Source organism: Myxine glutinosa, chromosome 8, assembly GCF_964187855.1.
Source record: "Myxine glutinosa chromosome 8, kmMyxGlut1.1, whole genome shotgun sequence".
Lineage (NCBI taxonomy): Eukaryota > Metazoa > Chordata > Myxini > Myxiniformes > Myxinidae > Myxine > Myxine glutinosa.
The window spans coordinates 33528125-33555886 of NC_136268.1; the positions used below are offsets into that span (position 1 = coordinate 33528125).

Consider the following 27762-nt stretch of genomic DNA (forward strand, 5'->3'; position numbering starts at 1 on the left):
TGGGAGCCGTTGGTGAGGTATGTGGATGGACAAAAGGACCACCGAGGCACTCGGAAACATGGTGGTGGGATGATGAAGTTGGAAAGAGGATTGACGAGAAGAGGAAGAAGTTCAAGGAGTGGCAGAAGGCGAAGGGTACGGGAGCAGAAACAGCAGAGCATGAAATTTATAAGGCAGCCAGGAAGGCTGCAAAGAAAGAGGTAGCAAAGGCGCAGGAGGCATGTAGGAAAACGTTCGGAGAACGCTTGGATTCGGAAGAGGGTCAGAAAGCAGTATTCAGGATTGCAAAGCAGATAGCGAAAGAGAGGTGTGATGTGATGGGGGTGAGTTGCTTGAAGGATGAAGTGGGACAAATCGTTGTCGACCCAGATGGAATTAAAGGAAGATGGAAAAGATATATGGAAATGCTGTTGAATACAGAGAATGAATGGGATGGCAACATAGAGAGTAACCCAGTTTTAGGACCGGCAGAGAAGATAACTGAGAAGGAAGTTGAGGAAGCGATAAAAGCAATGAAGGGTAGAAAAGCGGGAGGGCCGACGGGTGTTGTGGGAGATATGTTGAAGGCAGCAGGAAGTTGGGGTGTGAAGAGAATGACAGAGATCTGTAATCTGGTGGTGAAAGAAGGCCGCATTCCAGTGGATTGGGAACTGAGTACCCTCGTCCCTCTATACAAGGGGAAAGGTGACCCTCTGGAGTGTGGCTCGTACCGAGCGATAAAGTTATTGGAGCATGGAATGAAGGTATTGGAAAGGGTGTTGGAGAGGAGGATAAGGAAGAAAGTGAAGATCGACGAAATGCAGTTTGGATTCATGCCAGGAAGAGGAACGACAGACGCGCTTTTCATTGTGAGGCAGTTGCAGGAGAAGTACATGGAGAAGAGGAAGCAGTTGTTTCTTGGGTTTGTTGATCTGGAGAAAGCATTCGATAGGGTACCACGCAAAGTATTGACATGGGCATTGAGGAAGTTAGGAGTGGAGGAATGGTTGATCAGAGTAGTGATGGCAATGTACAAAAGAGCGCGCACAGCTGTAAGGACGAAGGACGGGAACAGTGGTGAGTTTGAGGTGAAGGTGGGAGTGCATCAGGGGTCGGTACTAAGTCCACTACTATTTGTAGCTGTGATGGAGGTGCTGGCTCAGAACGTAAAGGAGGGTTTACCGTGGGAGTTGTTGTATGCAGATGATCTGGTGTTGATTGCGGAAAGTATGGATGGACTGAAGGAAAAGATGAACACGTGGAAGGAATGTATGGAGACAGTAGGTCTGAAGGTGAATATCGGAAAGACGAAGGTGATGGCAAGTGGTAAAGCATGTGGTGAGGTGGAAAGAACTGGGAAGTGGCCCTGTGCTGTGTGTAGGAAGGGTGTCGGAGTGAACTCCATTCAATGTACAATGTGCGCTGAGTGGGTTCATAAAAAATGTAGTGGTCTGAGAGGGTCATTAACCAGTGTGGCAGCTACATTCAAATGTAAGGTGTGCACAGAGGGAGCTGCAGATGGAGGAAATGTTGAGTTGGATCTTGGAGACGGCGTGAAGCTGGAAGGTGTGAAAACATTTTGCTACCTCGGAGACATGCTGAATGGAGAAGGTGGATCAGACTCGGCAACGGTTGCTCGAGTGAGATGTGCATGGAAGAAGTTTCGGGAATTGAGTGGTGTGCTGATGAGGAGGGGAGTGTCGTTGAAGCTGAAGGGAAAGGTGTATGCTGCATGTGTGAGAAGTGTTATGATTTATGGGATCGAGACATGGGTAATGAACATAGAGCAGCAACGAAGGTTGGAAAGGGTGGAAATGCGAATGGTTCGACGGATGTGCGGAGTATCGTTGAGAGAGAGGAAGACAAATGATGAATTGCGAAAGATGATGGGAATATAGCCTGTGATTGATGCTGTGAAGAGGAACAGGTTGAGATGGTTTGGTCATGTGTTGAGGAAGGATGAAAGTGACTGGTTGAGAAGAGTGGTGGAAATGAATGTAGAAGGAAGCAGAGGACGGGGAAGACCGAGAAAGACTTGGCTAAAGATGGTGGAAGAAGAAATGCGGGCAAGGGGGTTAACAAGGAGAGATGCAGAAAATAGGGCAAAATGGAGAAGATTGTCATGGGGACCGCAAGGCTAACCCCCGCTCTAGCAGGGAAAATGGCCTTTAAAATGCATGTTGTTGTTGTTGTTGTATCCCGACCCCAACATAAGCATGTGGAAATGCTTTCTTTCCACACCAATGGAATAGTTTGAGAACGAGGGAGCCAAAGGCACGGGTAATTGCACATAGTAATGAAGTACAATAAAGGTCTGCGGAGTTAGCAATTTACCCTACCGTTCAGGCATCTGGGGTGCGGCCCGTGTGAGCAGGATTTTAGAAACTGCACACATCACAATATTGTTATGTTTGTGGGGGGGGGTAGATGATGAAATACCATAGTACAGGTAGGATTGTATAGGGATAGCATGGAGCGTGGACACGTAGGAGACATCTCAATGCATTTAAGCAGGGAAACTGGAACTTAAGATTATGTGTCTTCACACGGGGTGTGGAGCTTTGTTAACTAGGTAGGGATTAAAGTTAGTTTCACCAGTCTGTGATTGCTCCCGTAGTTTTCCCTATGTTTCTACTATTATAACAAGGCCGGCCATAAAAACCATGTTCGTAACAACAATCGTCCCCTGCTAGCAGGCCGAGCGATCGGCAAATAAACCCCGCCTCCAAACTATCGTAACCAACAGGCGACGCCCCGAGCTTCGTCATTGGTCGTGGAGACATGGGGAGATTCGACGGAGCTCAGGCGATTGGACGGCGTGACGTCACAGAGAAGATTCGAGCAAAAAAGAAAAATAATCGCTCATTCTCTCTCTCTCGGTCTGACTTTCGTCTCAGGCGGTCGCTTTTTGTCTCTGGCTTGGCTGTTCCTGGCTCGTGTGCAATCGTGAGGAGAACTTTTTGGAGCTCATGTGGACTTTTGTGGCGTTGGAGGAGGAGGTGTTAGTGGCGTTTTGCGGGGCTCTTTGCGCTTCGGACGGAGTGGGGACCAAAAGAGGACCAGCCACACGAACTACTTCATGTTTGTGGCAACGCGGAGAGCAACTTCGTGCCATCTTGTGTGTTTCCCGTGCAGTGACTTCGGGGTCCGACGACCACCAGGCTCCGACATGCCCTTTCTGGATGCAAAGCTGAGTGCCGGCCGGCTTAAAATATTTTATTTTATCTTTCCCTTTGCCTATTTTGGAGTCAACGTGGAGGGTCCCTCGAAGTAGGATTTTATCGTCTTGCATTTAATTTAATTCATTATTGTGGCATTTTTCTCATTTGTCATGTGTGTTTATTTATGCGTGGGTTTGGGAATAAACCCGTGTGGATCCGTCCAGGTAAGCGCTTTGGTTCCCTCACCGGCGCGCAATGGACCAATCGCCAAATTTGGCTACATGCCAGGGGATTAAGGACCGTTATGACTTTTCATCATCCAGCGGTGTTAACCGTTGGGCTGACAGGACGATATTGATCCGACAACATAAATTGGTTAGAGTACACATGGCACAAATGCATGTTAACTGCAGAAGACAAAATTAAAAGGGGTCAAAGCAGGCAAAGATCCAGGAACCAAAAAGTGGACAAGTGAAAGATCAGTGGTTGGTGGGGGGAGGTGGGGAGAGGGTGGGGGTGTGAAGGGTTTGTGAAAGTGTGGAGAGGGGGAAGGAGTTGATGAAATTTATTGCTATGTTTGCATTCCAATTTATGGAAGAGGATGACTCAAAGTACCATCTCATTTATTTATTGGAAAACAACATGCACCTTTAAAGCACATAACTACTATTTTTAAGAGTTCTACCAGTGTGGTTCAAGGTTAAGAGGAATTTACAAGGAACTTAGATGCAGAAGGAGCCATCAAGCTTTTTCAATCGTTCCAATATCTCAGTAACCCCTATCCCCATTAATTATAGATACCTATCTAACTCAATTTTAAAATTGTCTACTGTTTCTGCTGCCACTACCTTTGCAGGGAGATCATTTCATGCATTTACTACTTAGAGAAAGGCTCTTGCCTCAACACCGTCTTAACTCTCCTTTACTCTCAGGCTATAGCTCCTGGTCATATTACTGTCTATTGTCGTGTAACCGGGGTTAAGACCCCGAGGACGAATGGCCGAAACAAGCTTAAACTCCGAGGCGTACTCCGAACCTTGGCGGGATTGCCTTTGGCGCGTGTGGGAAGGCCCAAGCCTTAAATAATCGAGAACACACACAGAGGTTAATCCGTACCCACAAACACAAAGACGGGACAGAAAAATCCACAATACGAGAAAAGTAAGATTCAACAAATAATGATTTAATGAAAATACATGTAACCCAAATAAAATGAATGCGAGGTAAAAAAATGATTTTCGAATTTGAGACGTCTCCATTCAGACTCATATACAAACAAAGGGGAAACAAAAGTAAAAGAAAATAAATAATGCTTTGGTAATCGGCCAGCACTCAGCTTTGCGTCCCCAAATGGCTGGTAAGGCTTGCTGGTCGTTCGTAGTCTCCAAACCACGCACAGGAAATACAAAATGGCGCGGAGTCGCGCCTGTAGCCAGCCGCCGGCGTGAGGCAAGCAGGCACGATCCCTCTTTGTTTCGCTCGCGACCCACTCCTTCTCCGCAGAGCACCACCGTCAACCAACACCTCCTCCTTCCACATTGCAAAAGTCCAAAAGAACCGACACGGCTCCTCACCAGCATACTCGGGACGACAGCGTCCACTCGGGACGACAGCGCCCACTCGAGACGAGAGCCAGAACGAGAGAGAGCCAGAACGAGAGAGACAGAACGAGAGAGACAGAACAAGACAGAGACAGAGAGGGAACCAAGATGGCGAGACCCGTCTTTTTTTCCTCCAGCTCTCAAATTTTCCATGATGACGTCACTCTCTGTCCAATCACCGAGCGCTATCAATCATCCCATCGCGCCTCCACCAAAAACGAAGGCCGGGGCATGGCCTCCTCGTTAAGAGTAGTCAGGGGGGTGGGGGGGGGGGGCAGAGTCCAATCTCTCTTCGGGAATGTTCGGATGACGTCGGCGGTCGTGATGAGGCGGGATTTACGTGCCGATCGGCAAATGTGCTAGGTGTTGGTTAGCCCTGGCGGCGTTGTGAGCGAATGAGTCCAATTGTTATAGGTGTTGTTTGGCGGGCTTTTAATTGTAATAAAGGCGGAGGGAAGATCACAGGGGCACACACTGGAAGTTAGGCCGAGAAAAATATGTTTCCGTCTCTGGTCAACGCGTGCATAGATTTTGACCCTGCGCGTCAACATTTTTTTTTTTTTCAAATTTCCAATGGTACCTACAACAGCACGCGCCTGTTGTTGCCGGGCCGGCGCGCTATCTCGGGAAATAAGGGTCTGTGAGGGTCGCTGGAGGGAAGATGGAGGGAAGATCGACGTTCGCGCACGGTTCTCCCCTACAAAACTACGTTTAGTTTGTCCAAATCCAGCCAGTCGTTCCAAAGATATGAGTAGTTTTATGTGCCGTGCCGTCATGAATCCAATCGGCTGGACATTGTCATTTATTGAAACGAAGATGTTCTTTGTCAGGTTCGTGTGAAGCAACCAGAAGGCCGAGAGAGCTGCGGGTGTTCTCGTTAGTTAGGCCTGGATCCTATCTCGTTTGTCATGAAGTTGTAAGTGTCTGTGATAATCTGGTGGACTGGGAGAAGAGATCGTGGGAGACCATCTGCCTGTTAGACCACTTGCGCATGCGCAGTGTTAACGCGATCGACGCATTGGAATGTTCGACGGTACAGCGAGGCGATCTCGAGAACAAAATGGCAGTCTATAATATGCTTGAAGAACTTAATGATTTTCAGAATAAATACATTGTAAAATAACTAATCAAGCTTGTGTTCATTATTTACAAAAAGGCCGACCTGTCCCATTTAATTGGCTGTCTTTAATTTCTCTCTGGATGGCGCCATGACAGATGAGGAGGACCGCAAGGCATGAGGACACAAAAAACAACACCTTTATCTATCTATAATTCCACTAATCTCTGTGTGTTTGTTTGTTTGTCTGTGACCGCTGTTTCTCGACAACCACGGGTCCGATATACTTGAAACTTGCCAGGTATATTGCTGGGGACCCGAGGATGTGCCTTTTCAAGGTTTCATATTAATCGGACAAGTAGTTACCGAGCTATGGCGATTTCTTTACCAAACTCCGCAAGCCGTTCGCTTTGGACCAAACCATTTCATGTAAATAGAGGGGGGGGATTGTCACCGTACTCGCAAGCCGTTCGCTTTGGACCAAACCATTTCATGTAAATAGAGGGGGGGGATTGTCACCGTACTCGCAAGCCGTTCGCTTTGGACCAAACCATTTCATGTAAATAGAGGGGGGGGGGGATTGCCACCGTACTCGCAAGCCGTTCGCTTTGGCTTTGCGAATGGACCAAACCATTTCATGTAAATAGAGGGGGGGGATATAATTTTAGATATATATATAGTACGGGCATGCCCTAGTCTATCTATAAATTCCAGTAATCTCTGTATGTGTGTTTGTTTGTTTGTTTGTTTGTTTGTCTGTGACCGCTGTTTCTCGACAACCACGGGTCCGATATACTTTAAACTTGCCAGGTATATTGCTGGGGACCCGAGGATGTGCCTTTTCAAGGTTTCATATTAATCGGAGAAGTAGTTACCGAGCTATGTCCAAAAAACGATTCAACCAATCAGAGAGCAGCGAGCTATCGCGTGTGCCGAACGTGGCGAACAGACTCTGCCTCGGACGGCACATTTGAGAGCGTATTCATTTATTTCACGTTGGAAAACTATGTTGCCGTTAAACTATGTTTTAAAACTAATTAAAACTACTATCTATAATTCCACGGGTCCGATAAAAAACACCGTACTCGCAAGCCGTTCGCTTTGGACCAAACCATTTCATGTAAATAGAGGGGGGGGATTGTCACCGTACTCGCAAGCCGTTCGCTTTGGACCAAACCATTTCATGTAAATAGAGGGGGGGGATATAATTTTAGATATATATATAGTACGGGCATGCCCTAGCCTTTACAGCCTAGTATGTGCAATCCATGCTTTAAAAAAAAAAAAAAAAAAAAAAAAAACCCCCGCATCGCCGCATCAATTCTGAAACTTTGGTCTGACCAGTCCGGAAATATCTTTTTCTCAGCCTTAGGCCGAAAAAAATATATTGCTGGTCTCTGGTCAGATCAAAGTTCCAGAATTGATGCGGCGATGCGGTTTTTTTCCTTCTTTTTCTTGAAAAGCATGGATTGCACATATAGAGGTGTTGTTTGTGTCCTCATGCCTTGCGGTCCTCCTCATCTGCCGTGGCGCCGTCCAGAGAGAAATTAAAGACAGCCAATGGGACTGGTACTGGTAGGCCTTTTTGTAAATAACGAACACAAGCTTAATAAGTTATTTTAAAATGTATTTATTTTGAAAATCATTAAGTTCTTCAAGCATATTATAGACTGCCATTTCATTCTCGAGATCGCCTCGAAGCAGGGTCGGTGTCATGGGAGGGCATTCGCGGGCCATGCCCCCCCCCCCAAATGAATTATTGTGCCCCCCCGAACCCCCATCCCCAGGCCAAGCCTTTGGTGCCAAACTTACTTTACTTAGGCAGTTAAGACCGAAAAATAGGGCGTATCGTTCATTTTTTCAGGAAAGCACCAAATTTGGCACAGATATAGTATGGACCTATACAATTGTTTTCCTGAGGGGCGTCCAAAAATTCAGAACCCCTGGTGGCCGCCATATTGAATTTCAACATGACCGCCCTCTGTGACCTATTTCCCTCAATAACTTCTATACTATGAGCGATAACACCACAGTTCCAGTGTCTTACCCCATGTTTTCATGGTCTCTGAATCCAATGGGATCAATTGCATAAAGATTGGCATCCATCATCTTTAATTTCAAGATGGCCGCCATGGTGTTTCCATTTTCCTTGAATCTCTCATAGTATTTTAGGTAAAATCTCAATTCCAAATGATACACATTGTTTTATTGGTCTCTGATAACAATGGAATGGTATTAATTAATCAAAGTTACACACAGTTGCAGTTTTAACTTAAAATATTGTGGGCACTTGAAAGGTGGAGGCTCTCGCACAGACGCGTAGTACTACAAGCACTGTCCATCGCAGTCACACAGTGATGTGCAGGGCAGATTTGCTCTGGAGCATTTACAGTTGCCTTTACAGGCCGACTTACAATGGCAGCTTGTAAGCTCTGAACATGCCTCCTGTATCAGTGGTATTGTGGTCCAAATTGGTGTCCAAGAAGTCCCTGTTTTCATCCAGCCCCAATCAGCTGGTGATGGAAGTTCTGGGTAGGGCACAAGTGCCTGACTCCATACGTGTCCAGCCTGAAAACATGCACGTTTTAGGTGTTGTTCAAAGGCGTCTGCTGTTGGGGGAATGTGATCAATTGTTCTTGCCTTCTTCATGAACAAGTGTCGGCGCATGTCATTCACTGTCTTTATCTCGGTAGTCCGGTCATAGAGGATGGCAACATATCTTTCTATGCTCTGTAGTTCCATAGTAATAGCGTCCACAGATGGCCTATAAGCGAGAGCATGAAAGGTCTGCGTGATGCTGGGGTATGCCTCCCAAGCCTTCCAGGCTGTCTTTTTCCCAATTTGGGCAAAAAATGACACTGTGTCGCAGCCAGTGAAGGCATGAAATAATGGCAAAGACTCGGACTTCCTGCGGCCAAGGCCGGTGGCAATTTTATGGATGGCAAGGTTACGGTAGCTTTTACCAGTGTCAATGGCAATCCAGAGTTCCTCCACACCGTGTGACTGGTAGGTAAAGTAGTGTGCTATTGCCAAGACCACAATATCAAAATCTACAGTTCGAATCAATACCCGTTTTCTCCCCTTTTTCACGGCATCCAGGACATTATTTTTGAATTTTTGAATTTTCTGAATTTTTGGGTCGCCCCTCAGGAAAACAATTGTATAGGTCCATACTACATCTGTGCCAAAGTTGGTGCTTTCCTGAAAAAATGAACGATGCTTCCTCTTAACTGCCTAACTAGGAAGCCAGCCTTGGTTTTCATGATTATTATGCAAAATGTTGAATGATTTTTGGGTCTGTCTGCTTTTTAAGAGTGGAGTATACAGTCTATTTCAAATGATGTTCTAATGCCGCACAGTGCAGTGTGTGTGAGAGAGGGAGAGAGCGACAGAGAGAAAGAGAAAGACGTGGCTTGCACGTAGGCTATATTGTGTGTGTGTGTGTGTGTGTGTGTGTGTGTGTGTGTGTGTGTGTGTGTGTGTGTGTGTGTGTGTGTGTGTGTGTGTGTGTGTGTGTGTGTGTGTGTGTGTGTGCGTGCGTGCGTGCGTGCGTGACTTTGCAGCATGTTTTTAAATTCGAACTGGGTTGGTGTGCTGGTTGTTGAGGGCAAACTCTTACTATCAAGCATTTACATCATAGATTTAGTTATCGAACGGCAGTTTGTGCCCCCCCCCCTCCCCCGCGGTTACCCTAATGCCCCCCGATTAGATTTGTTCTGACGCCGAGTCTGCCTCGAAGTACCATCAAACATTCCAATGCCTCGATCGCGTCAACACTGCGCATGCGCAAGTGGTCTAACAGGCCGATGGTTTCCCACGATCTCTTCTCCCAGTCCACCAGATTATCACAGACACCTACAAATTCATGACAAACGAGATAGGATCCAGGCCTAACTAACGAGACCACCTCTCTAGGCCTTCTGGTTGCTTCACACGAACCCGACAAAGAACGCGTTCGTTTCAATAAATGACAATATCCAGCCGATTGGATTCATGACGTCACGGCACACAAAACTACTCATATCTTTGGAATCTTTGGATATGCAAATCCTAAACTAAACGTAGTTTTGTAGGGGAGAACCGTGCGCGAACGTCGATACCAATGGCGACCTTCACAGACCCGTATTTCCCGAGATAGCGCGCCGGCCCGGCAACAACAGGCGTGCGCTGTTGTACTTGTAGGTACCGTTGGAAATAAAAAAAATTGTTGACGCGCAGGGTCAAAATCGATGCGCTCGCTGACCAGAGACCGAAAATATATTTTTCTCGGCCTTATCCTAAAGCCCTACCTAATCAGCAAAGCTCCACCACTCGTATGGAGAGACACATATACGATCTTATTCTGTACGGAGTCCCTACTTAGTTACGGGGAACGCCCCCCCCCCCCCCCCCCCCCCCCCGGAACCGTAGCTACTGCAAGGTTCAATGCAGGCGTTACCGCTCCAGCCTTAGCACGTACTGACTCACACCTAATTAGCAGATGGAATAAATTAGGAGGGGACGTGGGAAGCGAGCCGTAGCAAATTTACCTGTTCTCCTTAACGTTCTACACCCCTTAAACAACAATTATAATATTTACAAGACTTGGTTCCTCGCTCCTAACTCCTGGGGAGGGTAGAAAATGTCAGCAACACACAAGAAAACTCTATCTTAACCACAAAACGTATTCAAAAACGTTTGTACAACCCCCTTCTAAGGACCACGCTCCCCGGTGGATGCCACAACGTTACCTGCGGAGCCATCCCAATTTACCCACATTTCCACGGGCCTTGTCCTTCTGGTGCAGGTTATTGACACGGATCGGTGGATGTTACCCCATTCACTCTCACATAAACCTTAATAATCCAAAACATTCATTCCAACCCCCCTGCAAGACCATGGCTTAAATGTCATGACATACAGGTGTATTATTAGGCAGCGGGGAGGTACCGTACAACCAGAATGTGGGGGTGCTTCAGGCTGTGGTTCCCGCAGTCCAAAAGCAAGTACCCGACTTGCGACTTCTTCACCCCCTCCCCTCCCCCCCCCCCCCCCCTTCAACTCTCGCTCCTGACAGCCAAACAGATCCTTAGCTGCACGTCCTGCCGAGAAGGGTCTCCGCAACATCCAGGCTCTCCAGGCCTCAGGCTCTCGTAGCCTCTTCCGGGTCGCCAGGGGTCTCCATACCCTCTGGTCGACCACCAGGCCCCCCTCCGATGGATCTCCAATTCCAGACACCACTGGCTGCCAGGGACAAATTACCTCAAGGGGGGGGGGCACAGTCACCGCTCCTCCAGAGCTTGATCCATTCCTGCAGACACACACCTTCCCCACCCACAAAATCCAAACTGACATTCCCTCTCCTGCTGCCATTTAATTCTCAAACACTGTAGTGCGAAAAGACCATGTCATTGTGTTCCTACACTGCCATGGCCTGCTTACATGTGAATTCCCACATTCACACTCGAAGCACGACTCAACTTTCCTCACAACAACACAAAACACAAAACCTTGTACACATATAACAAGACACCAACCACAAGACACTTTGTGGCATTCAAACTGATCCCCTCACCGACCATGTAATCACTCTCGCCACCCCCACTCCAAATTACTCATGTCCCAATTTATGAGCAAGTACCGAGCACCTGGGACAGTAAACATCAAGCACCTTACCTTATGTACAGGTCGTCACAGGTTGGTCGGGTCCAAGAGTGTCATCCACCACACCAAGTTTCCCCCGCACCCTTCCAATCCACGCAGGAGCCTCCCGACCCAGGTAGGGGCTCAATCTATCCCCGTGGACTCTCTGTGGAAGGGTATGCGGCCCCATCTGAATTTTGAAGACCACATCAGTCACGCCAGAACGCCACCCCGGGGCCCTTCCAAGGTGAGGTGGGTTTTGGGCACACACCCTTCCTCCTCCGGGGCCAGTAGAGCCAATTGAGGTCTCCAAGGAGGAAACAAGGTGAGTGCGCTCGGGTGTCATATCTTAATTTCATATGTGCGGAAGCCAAGCCAATTTGCTCCCTCGCAAACTCGTGAGCCTTTTCCATGCTCTCTCTCAAATTGTTGGCATAACTTTCCATGATCCCATCAACAAATCTATGGGGACGCGCATTTCCCGACTGAACAATCCCGACTCAACAAGGCGGGGGAGCACTGAGTGCTGTCGCATGCTGTGCAGTCCGGTAGGCCATCAACACAAACGGGAGATGTCGTCCCAATCCTGCTGGTGCTCGGAGGTGAAGAGGGCCAACTGCTTTAACAGGGTGCGATTAAACCTCTCCACCATCCCATATGAATGGGGCCTAAGAGGGGTCGTTCGAGTCTTATTAATTTGGAGGAGCGCGCACACCAACCGCAGGAGCTCGGATTCAAAGTTCCAGCCCTGGTCAGTGTGCAGCTTCCTTGGTACGTTAAACCGGGAGAAGAATCCTTCAACTAGAACATGAGCTACCAGCTGGGCTTCCTGGTTGGGCAATGGGTAGGCTTCTGGCCATTTTGTGAAGTAGTCCACTGCCACCATGATTGTGCACTTTGAGTACACCTGGAGCGTTGTACACCTGGAGCGGGGCCTTGCGCGCACGTGGGGGTTTAATTGTAATAAAGATGGAGGGAAGATCACAGGGGCAATTACACACTGGGGGTTATCCTTAAGCCATACCTAATTAGCAAAGCTCCACCCCTCGTATGGAGACACATATACGATCTTATTCTGTACAGAGTCCCTACTTAGTTACATCGAGGTGGGCTCTTCTTCTTCGCAACACTTGGAGCATGGTAATTTATACGATTCTATCTCGGCCAAGGTATTTCATTGTTTACCCCCCACAAACGTAACACTATTTGCTGAAAAACTCTTCTGTACTTATTTTCTCTATATCCTCCATTATCTTAAACATCTTAATCATATCCCTTCGTAACCACCTCCTTTATAATGCACAAAGTCCTGTTTTCCTTGAGCCTCTCCTTAGTTTCACTCGGCACGGAATCAATCTCTTAGCTCTGTGCTGAACCCGCTCTATGACAGCTATGTCCTTCCTGAGCTGTGGTGACCAAATGTGCACACAATATTCTGGATGGGGCCTTACTAAATTCCTATACAGTCTTAACAATACGTCTTTTGATTTATAATTTATCAGCCCCACAAATACAATCTAAAACTCCATTAACTTTACCTATGGCTGCCTGTCACTGTGCTGTCTGTTAAATTTGGTACACACAGTTCAGAAATGGCAGTGAATCAGTGAACGATCTTGAGTGTTATCACATGCAAATTTTGTTAGCTAATTTTTGAGATTCACTGGATTACTAGACTTCGAAGTTGCAGAAGAATTAGTATGCAAGTGTAGAAACAATGATTCATTCTCACTTCAGGTGTAAAAAGAAAAATGCAGTTTCCGGTAAACCGACCTACCCAAAAAATTACTGCTGACCCCAATGTTAATGTTTTTTAATGTACCGCTGTGATTCCAGTAGTTTCCCGAATCGGCGACTTTAAATGGAAAACCGAATCTGCCAATGAACAAGTAAACGAAAAAACATGTTTAAGGGCTGCACACTTTTATTTAAACAAGCGTTACGCCTAGGTCCCCCGTCGGTGAAGTGATGTGAGTTGACAAAGTGGAAGACGCAGAAAACATGCTATGATATGATATTTCGCTCACAAGGTTCAGACATACATGGATGCGGCCATCTTGGATTTTGACGTGGCGACCCAATTTTCAATATGCGTTCTTCCTTATGCCTAGATACACCCACACACCAGATTAGAAGTTGGTACTTCGCTTATTTTTCAAGATATTCCGCTCACAAGGTTCAGACATACATGGCGGCGGCCATCTTGGATTTTGACGTGGCGACCCAATTTTCAATAGCGTTCTTCCTTATGCGGAGATACACCCACACACCAAATTAGAAGTTGGTACTTCGCTTATTTTTCAAGATATTCATCTCACAAGGTTCAGACATACGTGGCGGCGGCCATCTTGGATTTTGACGTGGCGACACAATTTTCAATAGCGTTCTTCCTTGTGCCTTGATACACCCACACACCAGATTAGAAGTTGATACTTCGCTTATTTTTCAAGATATTCATCTCACAAGGTTCAGACATACGTGGCGGCGGCCATCTTGGATTTTGACGTGGCGACCCAATTTTCAATAGCGTTCTTCCTTGTGCCTAGATACAACCACACACCAGATTAGAAGTTGGTACTTCGCTTATTTTTCAAGATATTTCGCTCACAAGGTTCAGAAATATATATGGTGGCGGCCATCTTGGATTTTGACGTGGCGACCCAATTTTCAATAGCGTTCTTCCTTATGCCGAGATACACCCACACACCAAATTAGAAGTTGGTACTTCGCTTATTTTTCAAGATATTCATCTCACAAGGTTCAGACATATATGGCGGCGGCCATCTTGGATTTTGACGTGGCGACCCAATTTTCAATAGCGTTCTTCCTTATGCCTAGATACACCCACACATCAGATTAGAAGTTGATACTTCGCTTATTTTTCAAGATATTCAGCTCACAAGGTTCAGACATACATGGCATCAGACATACATGGCGGTGGCCATCTTGGATTTTGACGTGGGTTGCACCCACACCAAATTCGAATGCGGTCCTTCACTTACGCACGCACGCACACCCACCCACACGCACGCACAGACGGACGCACGGACGGAGGGGAAAACCATAGTCCCCCTTTCGCTCCGCGGTGCGACGGGGGACAAAAACGGAGTGTCATAAATTACAGAAAAAAAATCCCGATCAGGCTCTACAAAATCCATCAACAATACATTTAGTGAGGGGTTTGTTCCGGAAACCCAGCATTTTTTTTTTGGTAGATTGCAAGGTCAGAACCGAATAATCGAAAATATATATACACCCGGACCCAACCATTTGCGGTCAAAACATTTGTGGACCTCACATATTTGCGGTTCACAACATGATTCTACATTTGTAACCCTGTGCTTCGTGTATTTGCATATTTTGTGGGCGCAAACAACATATCTCCCAGCAGCCGCATGCATGACACAATTTTAAAACATATCTTCCACCAGCTATGCATAAAGCATCTGTATGTATGCAAAATCACATCTTCCATGAACCATGTACATGACCTGCTTCTACATTTGCAGCCCTGTGCTTCGCTTTGTCATGGCTTTTTGCAGGTGTATTGGCGGTTTTTCACGGGATTTTTGATTTTCCCTTATTAATCACTGCAGGTCCCTATCCTCTTTTTCCCCATTGAAACAAAGCTGCGACATTCGTGGATTCGACATTAGTGGCATTTTCCAGGAACACATCCCTTGCAAATGTCGGGGTCCGACTGTGTGTATGTATGTATATATGTATAAATGTGTGTATATATATTCAAAATCAAAATTTGATAGTTCAAAACACATCTTGGTTATGAGAACCAAAGGAGAATAGTCCTGATGTGGCACCTACCTTCCCCTAAACGTTCCGTCCACTCTCCTGCAGCGAAGTTGAAAAACTCGTTGTTAAGTGCCATGTTGCTTAATGAAATGCCATTCGCAGAAACCTGTTAACAAACACAGATCTGACAAACTCGCTTGTACTTGCAGAGGAGTTTATGTTAGACAATGTGAGTAAAGGGTATGAAACAAGCTTAGCAATGTAAACCAACCAAGCACGTGGAGAATTTCCACCGATTATTACAATGTCTCAAATACCTGACTGTCCATAGGTGGGAGAAGCAAGGCAAGATGGTGCCGACTTTCTCCTGGGAGGCCTGCGAACGTGTGCTTGTTTACGATGGAACGTAGGTCTATGTTAACAAGCAGAGAATCGGGGCTCTGCACATCAATGGTCTCATTGTGCAGTCGTTTGGCATCCACTGCGCATTCCATAGAGTGCAAGTGAATCAAACATTGAAATGAACATGTTCAAAACAACTCCAGGATTCCATGACAAAAAGTCGCCAAATTAGTTTTTAAACTGTGATTGATACTTCTGCAGCGAATATCGAAGTCACCTGCCGTACAAAACAAGTTGTCGTGCGGACCCTTCGGTTAATACCAGGGCTCGTGGATGGACCAGAACGGATTTACTTGAGGCGACGACCAAACACGGATTCGGCTATAAAACGCGGGAGGAAGAAGGGAAGTGGAAGCTGTGGCAAAAGCGCGTACCTGTGGAAGGCGAACGGACTCAAACAAAACCAGATTTGTGGGGAATGAAAAATAATACAAGGGTTTATTGTAATAAAAGGTAGGGACAGGAAAACGCGATACTAAATAAAAGTCCTAAGTTGGGATCCCACACACCAGACTCAACAACAGGACACAGGAATGAATTACGAAAATAACTGTCCGTCGTGTCTTCTGGGTGGGTCTCCTGGTAGAGCATGGCTGTCACCTGGACCTTGGTGTGGTCAAGTGTGGGTGGGCACTGGGGGGCTGCAGTTCTGTGGACTGGGGGATGAGGGCGGCGTAGGTGACGTGAGGGGAATGCCACGCACTGCGACCGTCTCCCCCAGGGCCGAGGTTGTGCGTGCGGTAGTGTTTGTGGCAGCAGGTGCTCACCACATTGGCCAGCTGGGGCTGGTGCAGCTGTGTTCCTCGCAGGGGGCTGAAGGATGGATGGTGGGTCGCACCCTTATGGACACTCATGGGCCATGTTGGCGTTTCGGCTGCTCACCTTGTCCCGATGACCCTTGCACGGTAGAGGTGCGGAGCTGTCGTGGCCACATGTAGTTGTGTAGTGATAATCACCGTTGGATGCAGATCCACATGCCTGCCAGTATAGTGGGGACAAAAGAGAAATTTTGAAAAATTTGATTGGCCCAATGATAAATTTTGTGGGTGCACTTTTGGACCTGACCAACCAGTAGTTACCTGTATATCAAGGTGGAGGTAAGGCCTTGATGTGTACTGTCCAAGGCTTCAGGACTTGCTTATGGAAATTGGGGACATGTAATTTGGAGTTGGGGGCGGGTGAGAGTGATGACATGGCTGGTGAGGGGGATGGAATGTGTGCCACACAGTGTCTTGTGGGTGGCGTTTGTGTTAGTGTTGTGGTTATGTGTTTTCATGTGGTTGTGGAGAATGTAAACTGAGAATGAGTGGTGATTATTGTGTTTTGGAAATGTGTAACGATTCAACTGTGAATGGGGATTTCACAATAGCAGGCCATGACACCTTTTGAACCATCTTCTCTGGAATTGTGCTGGAAAATTGAATGGCAGCGGGGGAGGAAATGTGTTTTGGGATCTTGTGGGTGAGGAAGGTGTGTGTGTCCGCAGGTACAGATCAGGCTCTGAGGAGCGATGCCTGCGGCCCCCCGCTGCGGCAATTACCCCTGGCAGCCAGTGGTATCTGGAAATTGGAGCTCATCAGTGGAGGGTCTGGTTTGGCGCCGTGGGGTAAAGGAGACCGCCGGTGACCCGTGGATCTGCGCGGCAGCAGGAGGCAACGGAGCCTGGTGTGTGGAGACCCTCACCGGCGGGGTAATGGCAGAAAGGGCTGTTGGGCTGTCACGGGGCCAAGAGGTAAAGGGGGGGGGGGGAGGGGCAATGAACTTGTAAGTCGGTTGACTTGTTTTGGGACTGCGGGCACCACAGCCTGAAGCGCCCCCACCATCTTGTTGTGCGGTACCTCCCCGCTGCCTAGTTGAGACATGCACACGCGAATGACATCAATGCCATGGTCCTGCAGGGGGGTGAAATACGTGCTTGTAATGATAAAGTGTAGTGATGAGTTTTGGAATGTGTATGCGTGGATAAGGGGTTTGTGTTGCGTGAATGTGGGCGAAATCCACCGAGCCATGTCACTCACCTGTAACACCTGGACAGGGCCCGCGGAAATTTAGGGGTGCATTGGGATGGCCCCGCAGGTAAGGTTGTGTCTTGTGGCATCCACCGGGGCACGCGGTCTGTAGACTGGTGTTACGGATTCGTCACTTTGTGGTGGTTTTCATCCACTGTAAACATTTTCGATTCCATGTACTATTATTGTTGTCAAAAGGTTTATTGTTGATGAACTGTTTTCAAAAGGTGAAAAAGTTAGTTTTAAATGAAACCGGAACCGGACGACGAAGAAGAGGAGGAGAAAAAGAAGGCGGAGCGAATGAGTCGGAGAAGAAAGCCAAGTTGCTTTGCAGTCTGGATCGAACGTTGGCAAGCCAGAGTCACGAGTGAACTTTTGGTTTCCCGGGAAAGGGATTCCTGAGACAGAGTTGTTATCGCTGTGACAGATCAACCTGCGTGTCAGGTTTTGCGGTGGATTCTGAAGAGAATCATCGTCATCATCGTCGTGCTGTTGCACCACGAGACCGGGCCGCCGGCCATTTTGTCTCGCGCAGGACTTGCCATGGTTGCGTTGCGTCTCGTTGCATCTCTCTCAAGGTTGCGTCTCGTTTCGACCATTTTCACCGCATTCAGACGTCGATCTGGGGTGTGTGTGTGACGTGGCTTTTGAGTGGAAAGTCTGCGTGTCGCCGACCGTGAGCTGTGGAACGTCCATACCCGAGGGTGTGATTTCCTAGTCGCCTGGAGGGCACCTTGGCACAGCTTTGGCAGCAGGACTGTAACTGCCAACCCAACGGGATTCTGGTCTCGATTGGACATTGATCTGTCGATCGCTGGAGCGGATCGACTTTGGCTTGAAGCCGGGGATTAGAGACATTGGGGGTGTTCTTGTTTCACTCACTTGGAGCACAGTGAGTTATATATTACAAAACTGATGGTACCATCATAGGATATTGATTGTATTTTTGATTCATATTATTGTTGTACTGTTATTCTTGTGTGATTTTAATACAATATTTGTTTGTGAGTAACAATTGTTGTGGCTACACCATTGATCTTTGACATACAGAATAACACATTTTTCTGCCGTGACTCCTCTCGGGGCTCGGAGGTACACCGTGACCAGAGGATCGGGGAGGAGCACGTAACAGAAATTGGGGGCTCGTCAGAGAAATTGGGAACTCGTCCAAAATTGGCCCAAATTGAAATTGGGGTCCTCGTCCGGGATTAAATTCCCGAACATGCGTCTGGGATAGAATTCCCTAACATTCCCAAAATTCCCAAATTTGGAATTTTTCTAACATTCCCAAATTTTTCAAAAAAAAAATTGGAAAATTTTTGTGTGAAGGTTAACAGGTGTTAACTGATAGTCACCATAGTGTTTGATGCAGAACAGTTTGCGGCGTCCCCTAATGAGGCACAGTTCCAAGCGTTAAAAAAAATCGGAACTCTTGATATTGGCCAGACATTTTAATTTGGAGGTCCGAGTTAATATGAAGAAAGCAGAGATGCAGACATTGGTGGTAGAATCTCTGGTGGGACAAGGAACATGGACAGAGGTAGCGTTGGATTGGTTACCCGAGGAAAAAGAAAATGTGGAGCTCCGGAAAATGGAGATGCAACTGCAGAGTCAGGAAAGGTTAAAAGCAGAGGAAAGGAAGGCTGAAAAGGAACTCGAGGAAAGAAGAGTAGAACAGGAACGAGAACGCGAGGAGAGAAGAACCGAGGAAAGGAGAGCTGAAGCAGAAAGAAGAGCAAAGGAAAGAGCAGAGGAAAGGAGATCCGAAAGGGAGTTAAAGGAACGTGACATGGAGTATCAGAAGGAAGTTAAACTCAAGGAGCTGGAATTAATGAGAGAACGGAGAGAAGTCGTATCCATGCCGGCTAGTTCGACAACTAGTCAGAACACCTGGGATGTTGGTAGGCATGTGAGGCTGGTTCCACCCTTCAATGAAAAGGAGGTAGCCAAGTTTTTTTTACACTTTGAGAAAGTGGCTCAAATGGTAAAATGGCCTGTGGGGTCCTGGACTATGTTAGTGCAAAGTGTTCTGGTGGGTAAAGCTCAAGATATCTATTCGGCTTTACCGATTGACCAATGTGCAGATTATGAGATAGTGAAGAAAACTATTCTCAAAGCCTATGAATTGGTCCCTGAAGCTTACCGGCAAAAATTCCGGAATGCCAGAAAGAGGGAGAGTGAGACCCATGTGGAGTTTGCCAAAATGAAGGAAACCATGTTTGATCGGTGGTGTGATTCGAAAGGGATTGGGAAAGACTTCAAACTGTTGCGACAATTGATCTTGGTGGAGGAATTCAAACAGTGTGTCCATGCCGACATTAAAGTACATCTGGATGAAAAGAAAGTACCAGAGTTGTATGAGGCAGAAACCGTGGCAGATGACGATGCCTTGACACACAGGATGGGGTTCCACAAACCTAACTTCCCGCCTAGAGTTAGCCAGGGGAGTTATGGTAAATCCGGTGCGGAGAACAAATATTCATAGAGGCGGCCTAGAGATGACTATGGGGACAAATCTGATACCGCGACTTTTAGGGATCAGAAAACTACAGTTCCAAGACAGACTTATCTTCCGGGGGGCCTGAGGCAGACCACGAGTTTTTCCTCCAGGCCTGCTTGCGCTTTTTGCAAGAAACCTGGGCATTTGATGTCCCAATGTTATGCCCTGAAGAGGAAAAATCAGGAGCGGAGTCAGACTAGTACAACTCCGAATGCATTGGCAAATGCGAGAAATCGTCCTTGGAGGACAGTGCCTTGTGAAGGTTCCCATGCCAAAGTTACGGCATCACAGAACGACCTTGTTCAAGAGGGTTACAAACCTTTTATTTCAGAGGGGTTTGTGTCACTGGATGGAGACTTGACTAACCAGAGACCTGTTAGGCTATTGAGGGACACAGGAGCACATCAATCTTTGATGCTTGAAGGCATTTTGCCATTGTCAGAGAAGACGGCAACTGGTGTTAGTGTTCTTTTACAGGGGGTTGGTGGCTATGTTAAAGCTCCACTTCATGTCATCCATTTAAAGTCTGATTTGGTGTCAGGACCGGTCACCGTAGGTTTACAAGCCACTCTTCCTGTAGAGGGAATCTCTTTTGTTATCGGGAATGATTTGGCCGGTGGTCAAGTTTCTGGTAACCCGATGTTTGTTGAAAAGCCTAGTATGGAAAATAACACTGCACAGTTAGAGCAGGAGATTCCGGGTATCTTTCCATCCTGTACCGCGACTCGTGCTATGGGTAGGAAGCGCTCTGAAGGGAAGAGGAAGGTACTGACGTCACGCTTTGCACAGACACTTCTTGTCAAGTACCCTGAAACTAAGTGTCAGCACACACACAAGTCATGAATGGAGGCAATGTTGGCAAGCTCTTTGTAGGTGGACTGAACTTCAACACAAGGGAAGATGTTCTGGACTCTGTCTTCGGCAAATATGGACCACTCTTGGAAGTGTTGCTGATAAAAGACAGGGAGACGCAAAAGTCGAGAGGGTTTGGCTTTGTCACGTTTGAAAACACAAAGGACGCCAAAGATGCAAAAAAGGATTTGGATGGTCGGACCATAACAGTAGAGAAGGCAGGCCATGGGCGTCGAGGGGGCTACAGAGGAGGAAAACGTGGAGGTAGTTTCAGGGGTGGCTATGGCTCCCGGGGTGGGAGTGGTAGTTTTGGTGGTGGCCGCAGTCGAGATTACTATGGAGGCTCCCAGAGTTACGGCAGTTACGGCAGGGTAGTGGCCGAGAAGGAGACCGCTATTCACATGACTACAGCGACAAGCGCTCCAACCGTGATTATTAGGAAAGTTAGGAAGAGTTTGAAGCACTGAATGCTGCGGAGCAGCCAAGCCAAGATTCCTACACGGATTAACCGTGAACTCCACGTTCCTAAAGGCGTCCATGTAGTGAATACTTCCAGGCCTCACCACCCAACCATCATGAAACCTGGCTCTCAGCTCAGCCTCCTTCAAAAAGTGCTATAGATTTGCTTTGCTTTGGATTTTTGATCACAACCCTTAGCCTTCATTCAAAAAATGAAAAATAAAAACCAGAGGTTGATGAGATGGAGTTTGGCTTTGCAAGAGTTCAACTTGGAAATTGAGCATGTAATGGGCAGGGACAATATCATTGCTGATGCTTTGTCCAGAGTGAACTAACTTTGGAAATTTCTGTAGGTTGTTTGGAAGTTTTGTTGCTTTATTTTTGGGAAATATTAATTATTGCTGCTCATGTGAATTGATGATTTGGGTGTGAGTTTTACTTTTGTTTGCTAAAAGAGTTTTGCCTGCAAAGAAAGTTTTCGCTGGAGGGCACCTTGGCACAGCTTTGGCAGCAGGACTGTAACTGCCAACCCAACGGGATTCTGGTCTCGATTGGACATTGATCTGTCGATCGCTGGAGAGGATCGACTTTGGCTTGAAGCCGGGGATTAAAGACATTGGGGATGTTCTTGTTTCACTCACTTGGAGCACAGTGAGTTATATATTACAAAACTGATGGTGCCATCATAGGATATTGATTGTTCTTTTGATTCATATTATTGCTGTACTGTTATTCTTGTGTGATCTTAATACAATATTTGTTTGTGAGTAACAATTGGTGTGGCTTCACCATTGATCTTTGACATACAGAATAACACATTTTTCTGCCGTGACTCCTCTCAGGGCTTGGAGGTACACCGTGACCAGGGGGTCGGGGAGGAGCACGTAACACTGGGTTTGTACAAATGTTGTCCGGCTCACTTCCCACAGCCCTCCTGCTTTATTTCATAGGTTAATTAAGTGTGAGACAGGAAGTGTTAAGACTGGAATGGTAGCGCCTGCAGTGAACCTAGCAGGAGCTATGGTTCCAGGGGGCAGGGGGGGGGGGTGAGGGGGGGGGGCTGTGTTATGTCAGTAGGGTAAAGCAATATCTAGAGTCAGGTAGATCTGAATAGGTAACATGCTTCGTCTGTCGCGATAGGGAATCTACCTGTAATAAGTTATATGTTAGTCCGGTTTGTCGGGTTAAGATGTCTGCTTGTGAACATACCAGGATGTTCGAGTGTTAGATAGTGTAGGGATTAAGTTAAACCCCTGTGTGTCACACCTGGTAATCAAACCTTTGTCCCTTATGGCAATGCATACTCATATAGACACTTAGACAGGCCTTGTAGTGCACACATTAATTAAATTATCTTCCCGGACAAGGACTTCGGAGGAAAACAGGCAAGAGGCCAGTTCGGGGCACCGCCACATGGGCCGCAGCCAGCTACACCTCCGGCAGGCCGAGCCACATCGAGTGCCACGAGCTATCACCCCAGCACAGGGAACGTGTGATTCGGTGGAGGGCACTGATTGGGTGGCGCACCAAGGCTGACGTCACCGCCGCAAGGTTATATAGGGGCGCATCGAATGACATTTTCCCTCTTGCAGTTCGCTCTTGCACATCCATTTCTCTCTTGTGCAGCACGTCCCTCTGGCCCTCTTGCACGTCCAGCTCGAACCCTTGTGCTTTCTGGCAGTCTCTGGCAGTCTCTGGCTGTCTTGTGCTCTCTGCGCTTCCCTTCTTGGTCTTGAAAGGTCCTGGTGGTCTTGGCTCACCATCTGCGTGGTGCTTGGAGCGGTGCTTTTGGTGATTTGGGGCCTCGTGTGCGATCGGTGCTTCTGGAGCTTGGAGTGGTGCACGGACCTCATGGGCGGTCAACGAGGAGCCTGGAGTGGGCATTGGCCCGGGCCTTCACGGCGCTGTGGTGCCGGAGTGAGGGACGTCGTGGTGTGTGGGGGGGTGGGGGGGGGGGGGGAGCTTGGAGACGCAAGATGACGGGACAGATAAGCTCACACCACATTTCACAATTACACGGCGGACAGTTATTTTCGTAATTCATGCCTGTGTCCTGTTGTTGAGTCTGGTGTGTGGGATCCCAACTTAGGACTTTTATTTAGTACCGTGTTTTCCTGTCCCTACCTTTTATTACAATAAACCCTTGTATTATTTTTCATTCCCCACAAATCTGGTTTTGTTTGAGTTTGTTCGCCTTCCACAGGTACGTGCTTTTGCCGCAACTTCCACTTCCCTTCTTCCTCCCGCGTTTTATAGCCGAATCCGGGTTTGGTCGCCGCCTCAAGTAAATCCGTTCTGGTCCATCCGCGAGCCCTGGTATTAACCAAAGGGTCCGCGCGACAATACAGTCACATAAAAAAGTAAGTACACCCCATGTAATGTTTTGACTTTTTCAACATATTTCAACATACAGCTATTTGATCTTCATTTCAACAATATTGATAGATAAAGGTGATATAATATAACAAATATCATGAAACATTTACATTTTGTAGTCCATTGTATAATTTAAATAAACATAAATGGAAATTTCGCATGTGGAAAAAGTAAGTACACCCCTACATTTATCACTACTTCAAATACCTAAAATTACAATCAGGTGCACCAGCTCAGGTGCAAATGATTAGAACATCGTTAGAGAGGATCTTGGAGGAACTTGTCTTATTTAAACCTCAGACATTTAGTTTCGTTTGCTCTTTGTTGTTAAAGTGTGCGGCGTCACCATGCCTAGATCAAAAGAGCTCTCTGAGGCCTTCAGAAAGAAGGTTATCGATGCCTACGAGTCTGGGAAGGGATTTTAAAAGATCTCCAAACAATTTGAAATCAATCATTAGACTGTCCGGAAGATCATCTACAAGTGGAGAAGATTCCACTGTCATCACAGGATCTACAGGTAGCTCTTGCCACTGTTGATGTCAAAGTGCACGAGTCTACCATTAGAAAGAGGCTGCACAAATTTGATCTGCATGGGAGGTGTGCCAGGAAGAAACCTTTGCTCTCCAAAAAGAACATCAGGGCAAGACTAAAGTTTGCCAATGAACACCTTGGCAAAGACCAGCACTTCTGGAACAATGTGCTCTGGACAGATGAGTCAAAGGTCGAGCTATTTGGCCACAGTACCAGAAGACATGTTTGGCAAAAACCAAAGACAGCATTTGACCACAAGACCCTGATACCAACTGTAAAGCATGGTGGTGGAAATATTATGGTTTGGGGGCAGCTTTGCTGCGTCAGGGCCTGGGCAGCTCACCATCATAGAATCCACTATGAATTCTTCATTGTACCAGAGGGTGCTTGAGGATAATGTGAGGCCATTTGTCGGAAAGTTGAAGCTCAACCGAAGTTGAACCTTGCAACATGACAATGACCGTAAACATACCAGTAAATCCACCAAGGAATGGCTGAAAAGAACGAAATGGAGGGTTCTGGAATGGCCAAGTCAAAGCCCGGATCTAAATCCCATCGAGATGTTGTGGGGGGGATTTGAAACAAGCTGTGCATGCAAGAAACCCCTCAAACATTGCACAGCTGAAATAATTCTGCATGGAGGAGTGGGCAAAAATTTCTCCCAGTCGATGTCAGAGACTGATAGACAGTTATAAGAAATGCCTACTTGAGGTTGTTTCTGCCAAAGGGGGCAATACCACCTATTAGAGCCAAGGGTGTACTTACTTTTTCCACATGCGAAATTTGCATTTATGTTTATTTAAATTACTAGGGCATTGCCCGTACTATATCTATATCTAAAATTATATCCCCCCCCTCTATTTACATGAAATGGTTTGGTCCAAAGCGAACGGCTTGCGAGTACGGTGACAATCCCCCCCCTCTATTTACATGCAATGGTTTGGTCCAAATCGAACGGCTTCCGGAGTTTGGTAAAGAAATCGCCATCGCGTGCACAAACGCGCAGGAAAGCGAATGAATCGCAAATTCGGTTTTATTAGTTTTAAAACATAGTTTAACGCCAACATAGTTTGCAAACGTGAAATAAATGAATACGCTCTCAAATGTGCCATCCGAGGCAGAGTGTGTCCTCCACGTTCGGCACACGCGATCGTTCGCTGCTCTCTGATTGGTTGAATCGTTTTTTGGACATAGCTCGGTAAGTAATTGTCCGATTAATATGAAACCTTGAAAAGGCACATCCTCGGGTCCCCAGCAATATACCTGGCAAGTTTCAAGTATATCGGACCGGTAGTTGTCGAGAAACAGCGGTCACAGACAAACAAACAAACGTACAGACAGACAGACAGAGATTACTGGAATTATAGATCGATACAATGGACTACAAAATGTAAATGTTTCATGATATTTGTTATATTATATCACCTTTATCTATCAATATTGTTGAAATGAAGATCAAATAGCTGTATGTTGAAATATGTTGAAAAAGTCAAAACTTTACATGGGGTGTACTTACTTTTTCACGTGACTGTATATATGAATGAATGAATGAATGATCGTTTTAAGGCCATTTTTCCCCTCTGGAGCGGGGGTTATAGTAAGGGCATTTTATGAGATATTTCACAAATCTGTTAACTAAATTGTTACCAAAAAATTTCTTCACCAATATGTTTGTAAAGGTGTGTAATAACATGTGTTAAAATGTTGAAGTTCAACTCCCGTGGGAAACCCAGAAAAAAAGCTGTTGAATTCGGGTACCGAAAAATTATTTTCGAGAATTTTTATTTTTTTTAATCGGCCCTTAAGTAACTTATGAGGGGTCAAATAAGGGTTTTTCATGATTCTGAGTTGATTGTTAACATTTATATTTTCACTTTTACATTTACACACAAAGTAGCTTTTATTTCACATACATATATAATACTCAAGAGTTATTTCTCATTCACAATGACAGAAGTTTCAACAGTCATTGTCTATGTCTTCTTCAGACTCAACAACATCATGACTGCAGTTTCTGCATGTAATGCCATTACAGACTCCACAGGCCAAGATGCACGTGACCCCATTCTTCTTGCAGCTGCATCGCCGGTTGCTGCAATCTCCATGACAATTACAGCTCGTGAACTGCAATAGCTCCTCAGGAGCCGTGGGGTCCAGTGTTGGAACTGGCTCATACCCATGCACACCTATTGTCCATCCATAGTCACTGGGGTTCAGAGACATGCTCTGTAGAAGGCAGGCCTTTGTAAGCAGGCAAAGTTTCTAGTTCCTTCATGAGTTGACAGTACAGCCGTGCGCCCTTGGCATACTGATGATGGCCTGCAGCGGCAAAGATGTGAAGCATCTTGGTAACAATGCAGGACAGATGCCCATTGTGGTCTGCAAGTCGCTCGGTTCTGATAAAGACCTTGATCACATCTACCATGTGGTGGTACTCCACCCAGAGTGCAGGTGTTCTTCCTTCTTTTGCGAGTCGTTTGAAGGTTTCTTCAAACCTTTGCTCAAACACTGGCACTACTGGGTCTGAGTGTCTGGCTCCCATCTTCCCATCAGCCACCTTCTCCATGAAGGTCTTCATGTCACCATGCTCCTCCTCAGTGAAGGCAAGTTTCATGATGTGTTGATAGATGGCTGCATCGATGAGGTGAACACGGATTGCCTTGTCAAAACATCCTCCATCCATGATGTGGTTGGCTGTCGTACTTCCAGGATAGATCAACTGGATCACATCTAGTAGTCCAGAATCTTCCATGATGTTACCCATTGATCCAAGATAAGACTTCAGCAGGTGAAAACCACCCAACCTTGGAATGACGGGTAGATTTGCCTGCTTTATTATATTCACAGCCTTCAGCCAAATCGGAAGATCAAAGGTCACTATAGCGACCCCAGCGCGCCGTATGCACTCTTTCAGAGTGGTGAAGATGGTGTTGAGGTCATTAGGGTCTCCTTCAATAACTGGGAGGAACTCGATCTGTGTGCTCTGCTTTGCATCATTAGCCTGGATTCTCTTCATCCAGCCATTCCAGTTGGAGTATGGGAACTCAGGATCGTTGGCTTTGATCACCCACCCGCTGCCCAGAGTGTGTCACCTGGAGTGAGGAGTGGCTGATCATGAGCCAGGGAGGAGGAAAGCTCAGCGAGGGGGAGAAACATGATCGCGTTCGTTCCAATCTGTTTCCTGTTCGTAAATGGAATAATCTTTACTTCAGTTCCTCTCAGGATCTTAGCTTTGTCGAGTGCCTTCAACTTCACCCGGGGGAAAGCTGCTGTTGTCTGTGGATCTGGCAAAGGTGGTGCCGGAGAGGTGACTTCGATCCAACCCATTGAGTGAAAGGGAGTGTTTCCATGAATAGAGACAATGTTTAAATCTATATTGTCTCCAACAAACTGAGTGACTGCATTGTTTGTTTCCCCAACCTCCATAAAGACCACCTGATCATTACTTGACAATTCACTTTCA

At 46.7% G+C, this 27762-nt stretch overlaps 1 protein-coding gene across 2 annotated transcripts in view; it reads right to left on the minus strand.

Annotated features, from left to right (window-relative positions):
* The window catches only part of LOC137432402 (putative Polycomb group protein ASXL2), a 122951-nt gene that overhangs the window by 48217 nt on the left and 46972 nt on the right, over positions 1-27762 (minus strand). The window contains exons 7-8 of one of the 2 annotated variants that reach the window (XM_068124301.2): positions 15488-15651; positions 15243-15336 (exon numbers count right to left, since the gene is read on the minus strand). The exons of the other annotated variant lie outside the window; for it this stretch is intronic. Coding sequence (XP_067980402.1) covers positions 15243-15336; positions 15488-15651 — 258 coding nt within the window. The remainder of the gene's footprint in view (positions 1-15242; positions 15337-15487; positions 15652-27762) is intronic. 2 annotated transcript variants of the gene reach the window in all.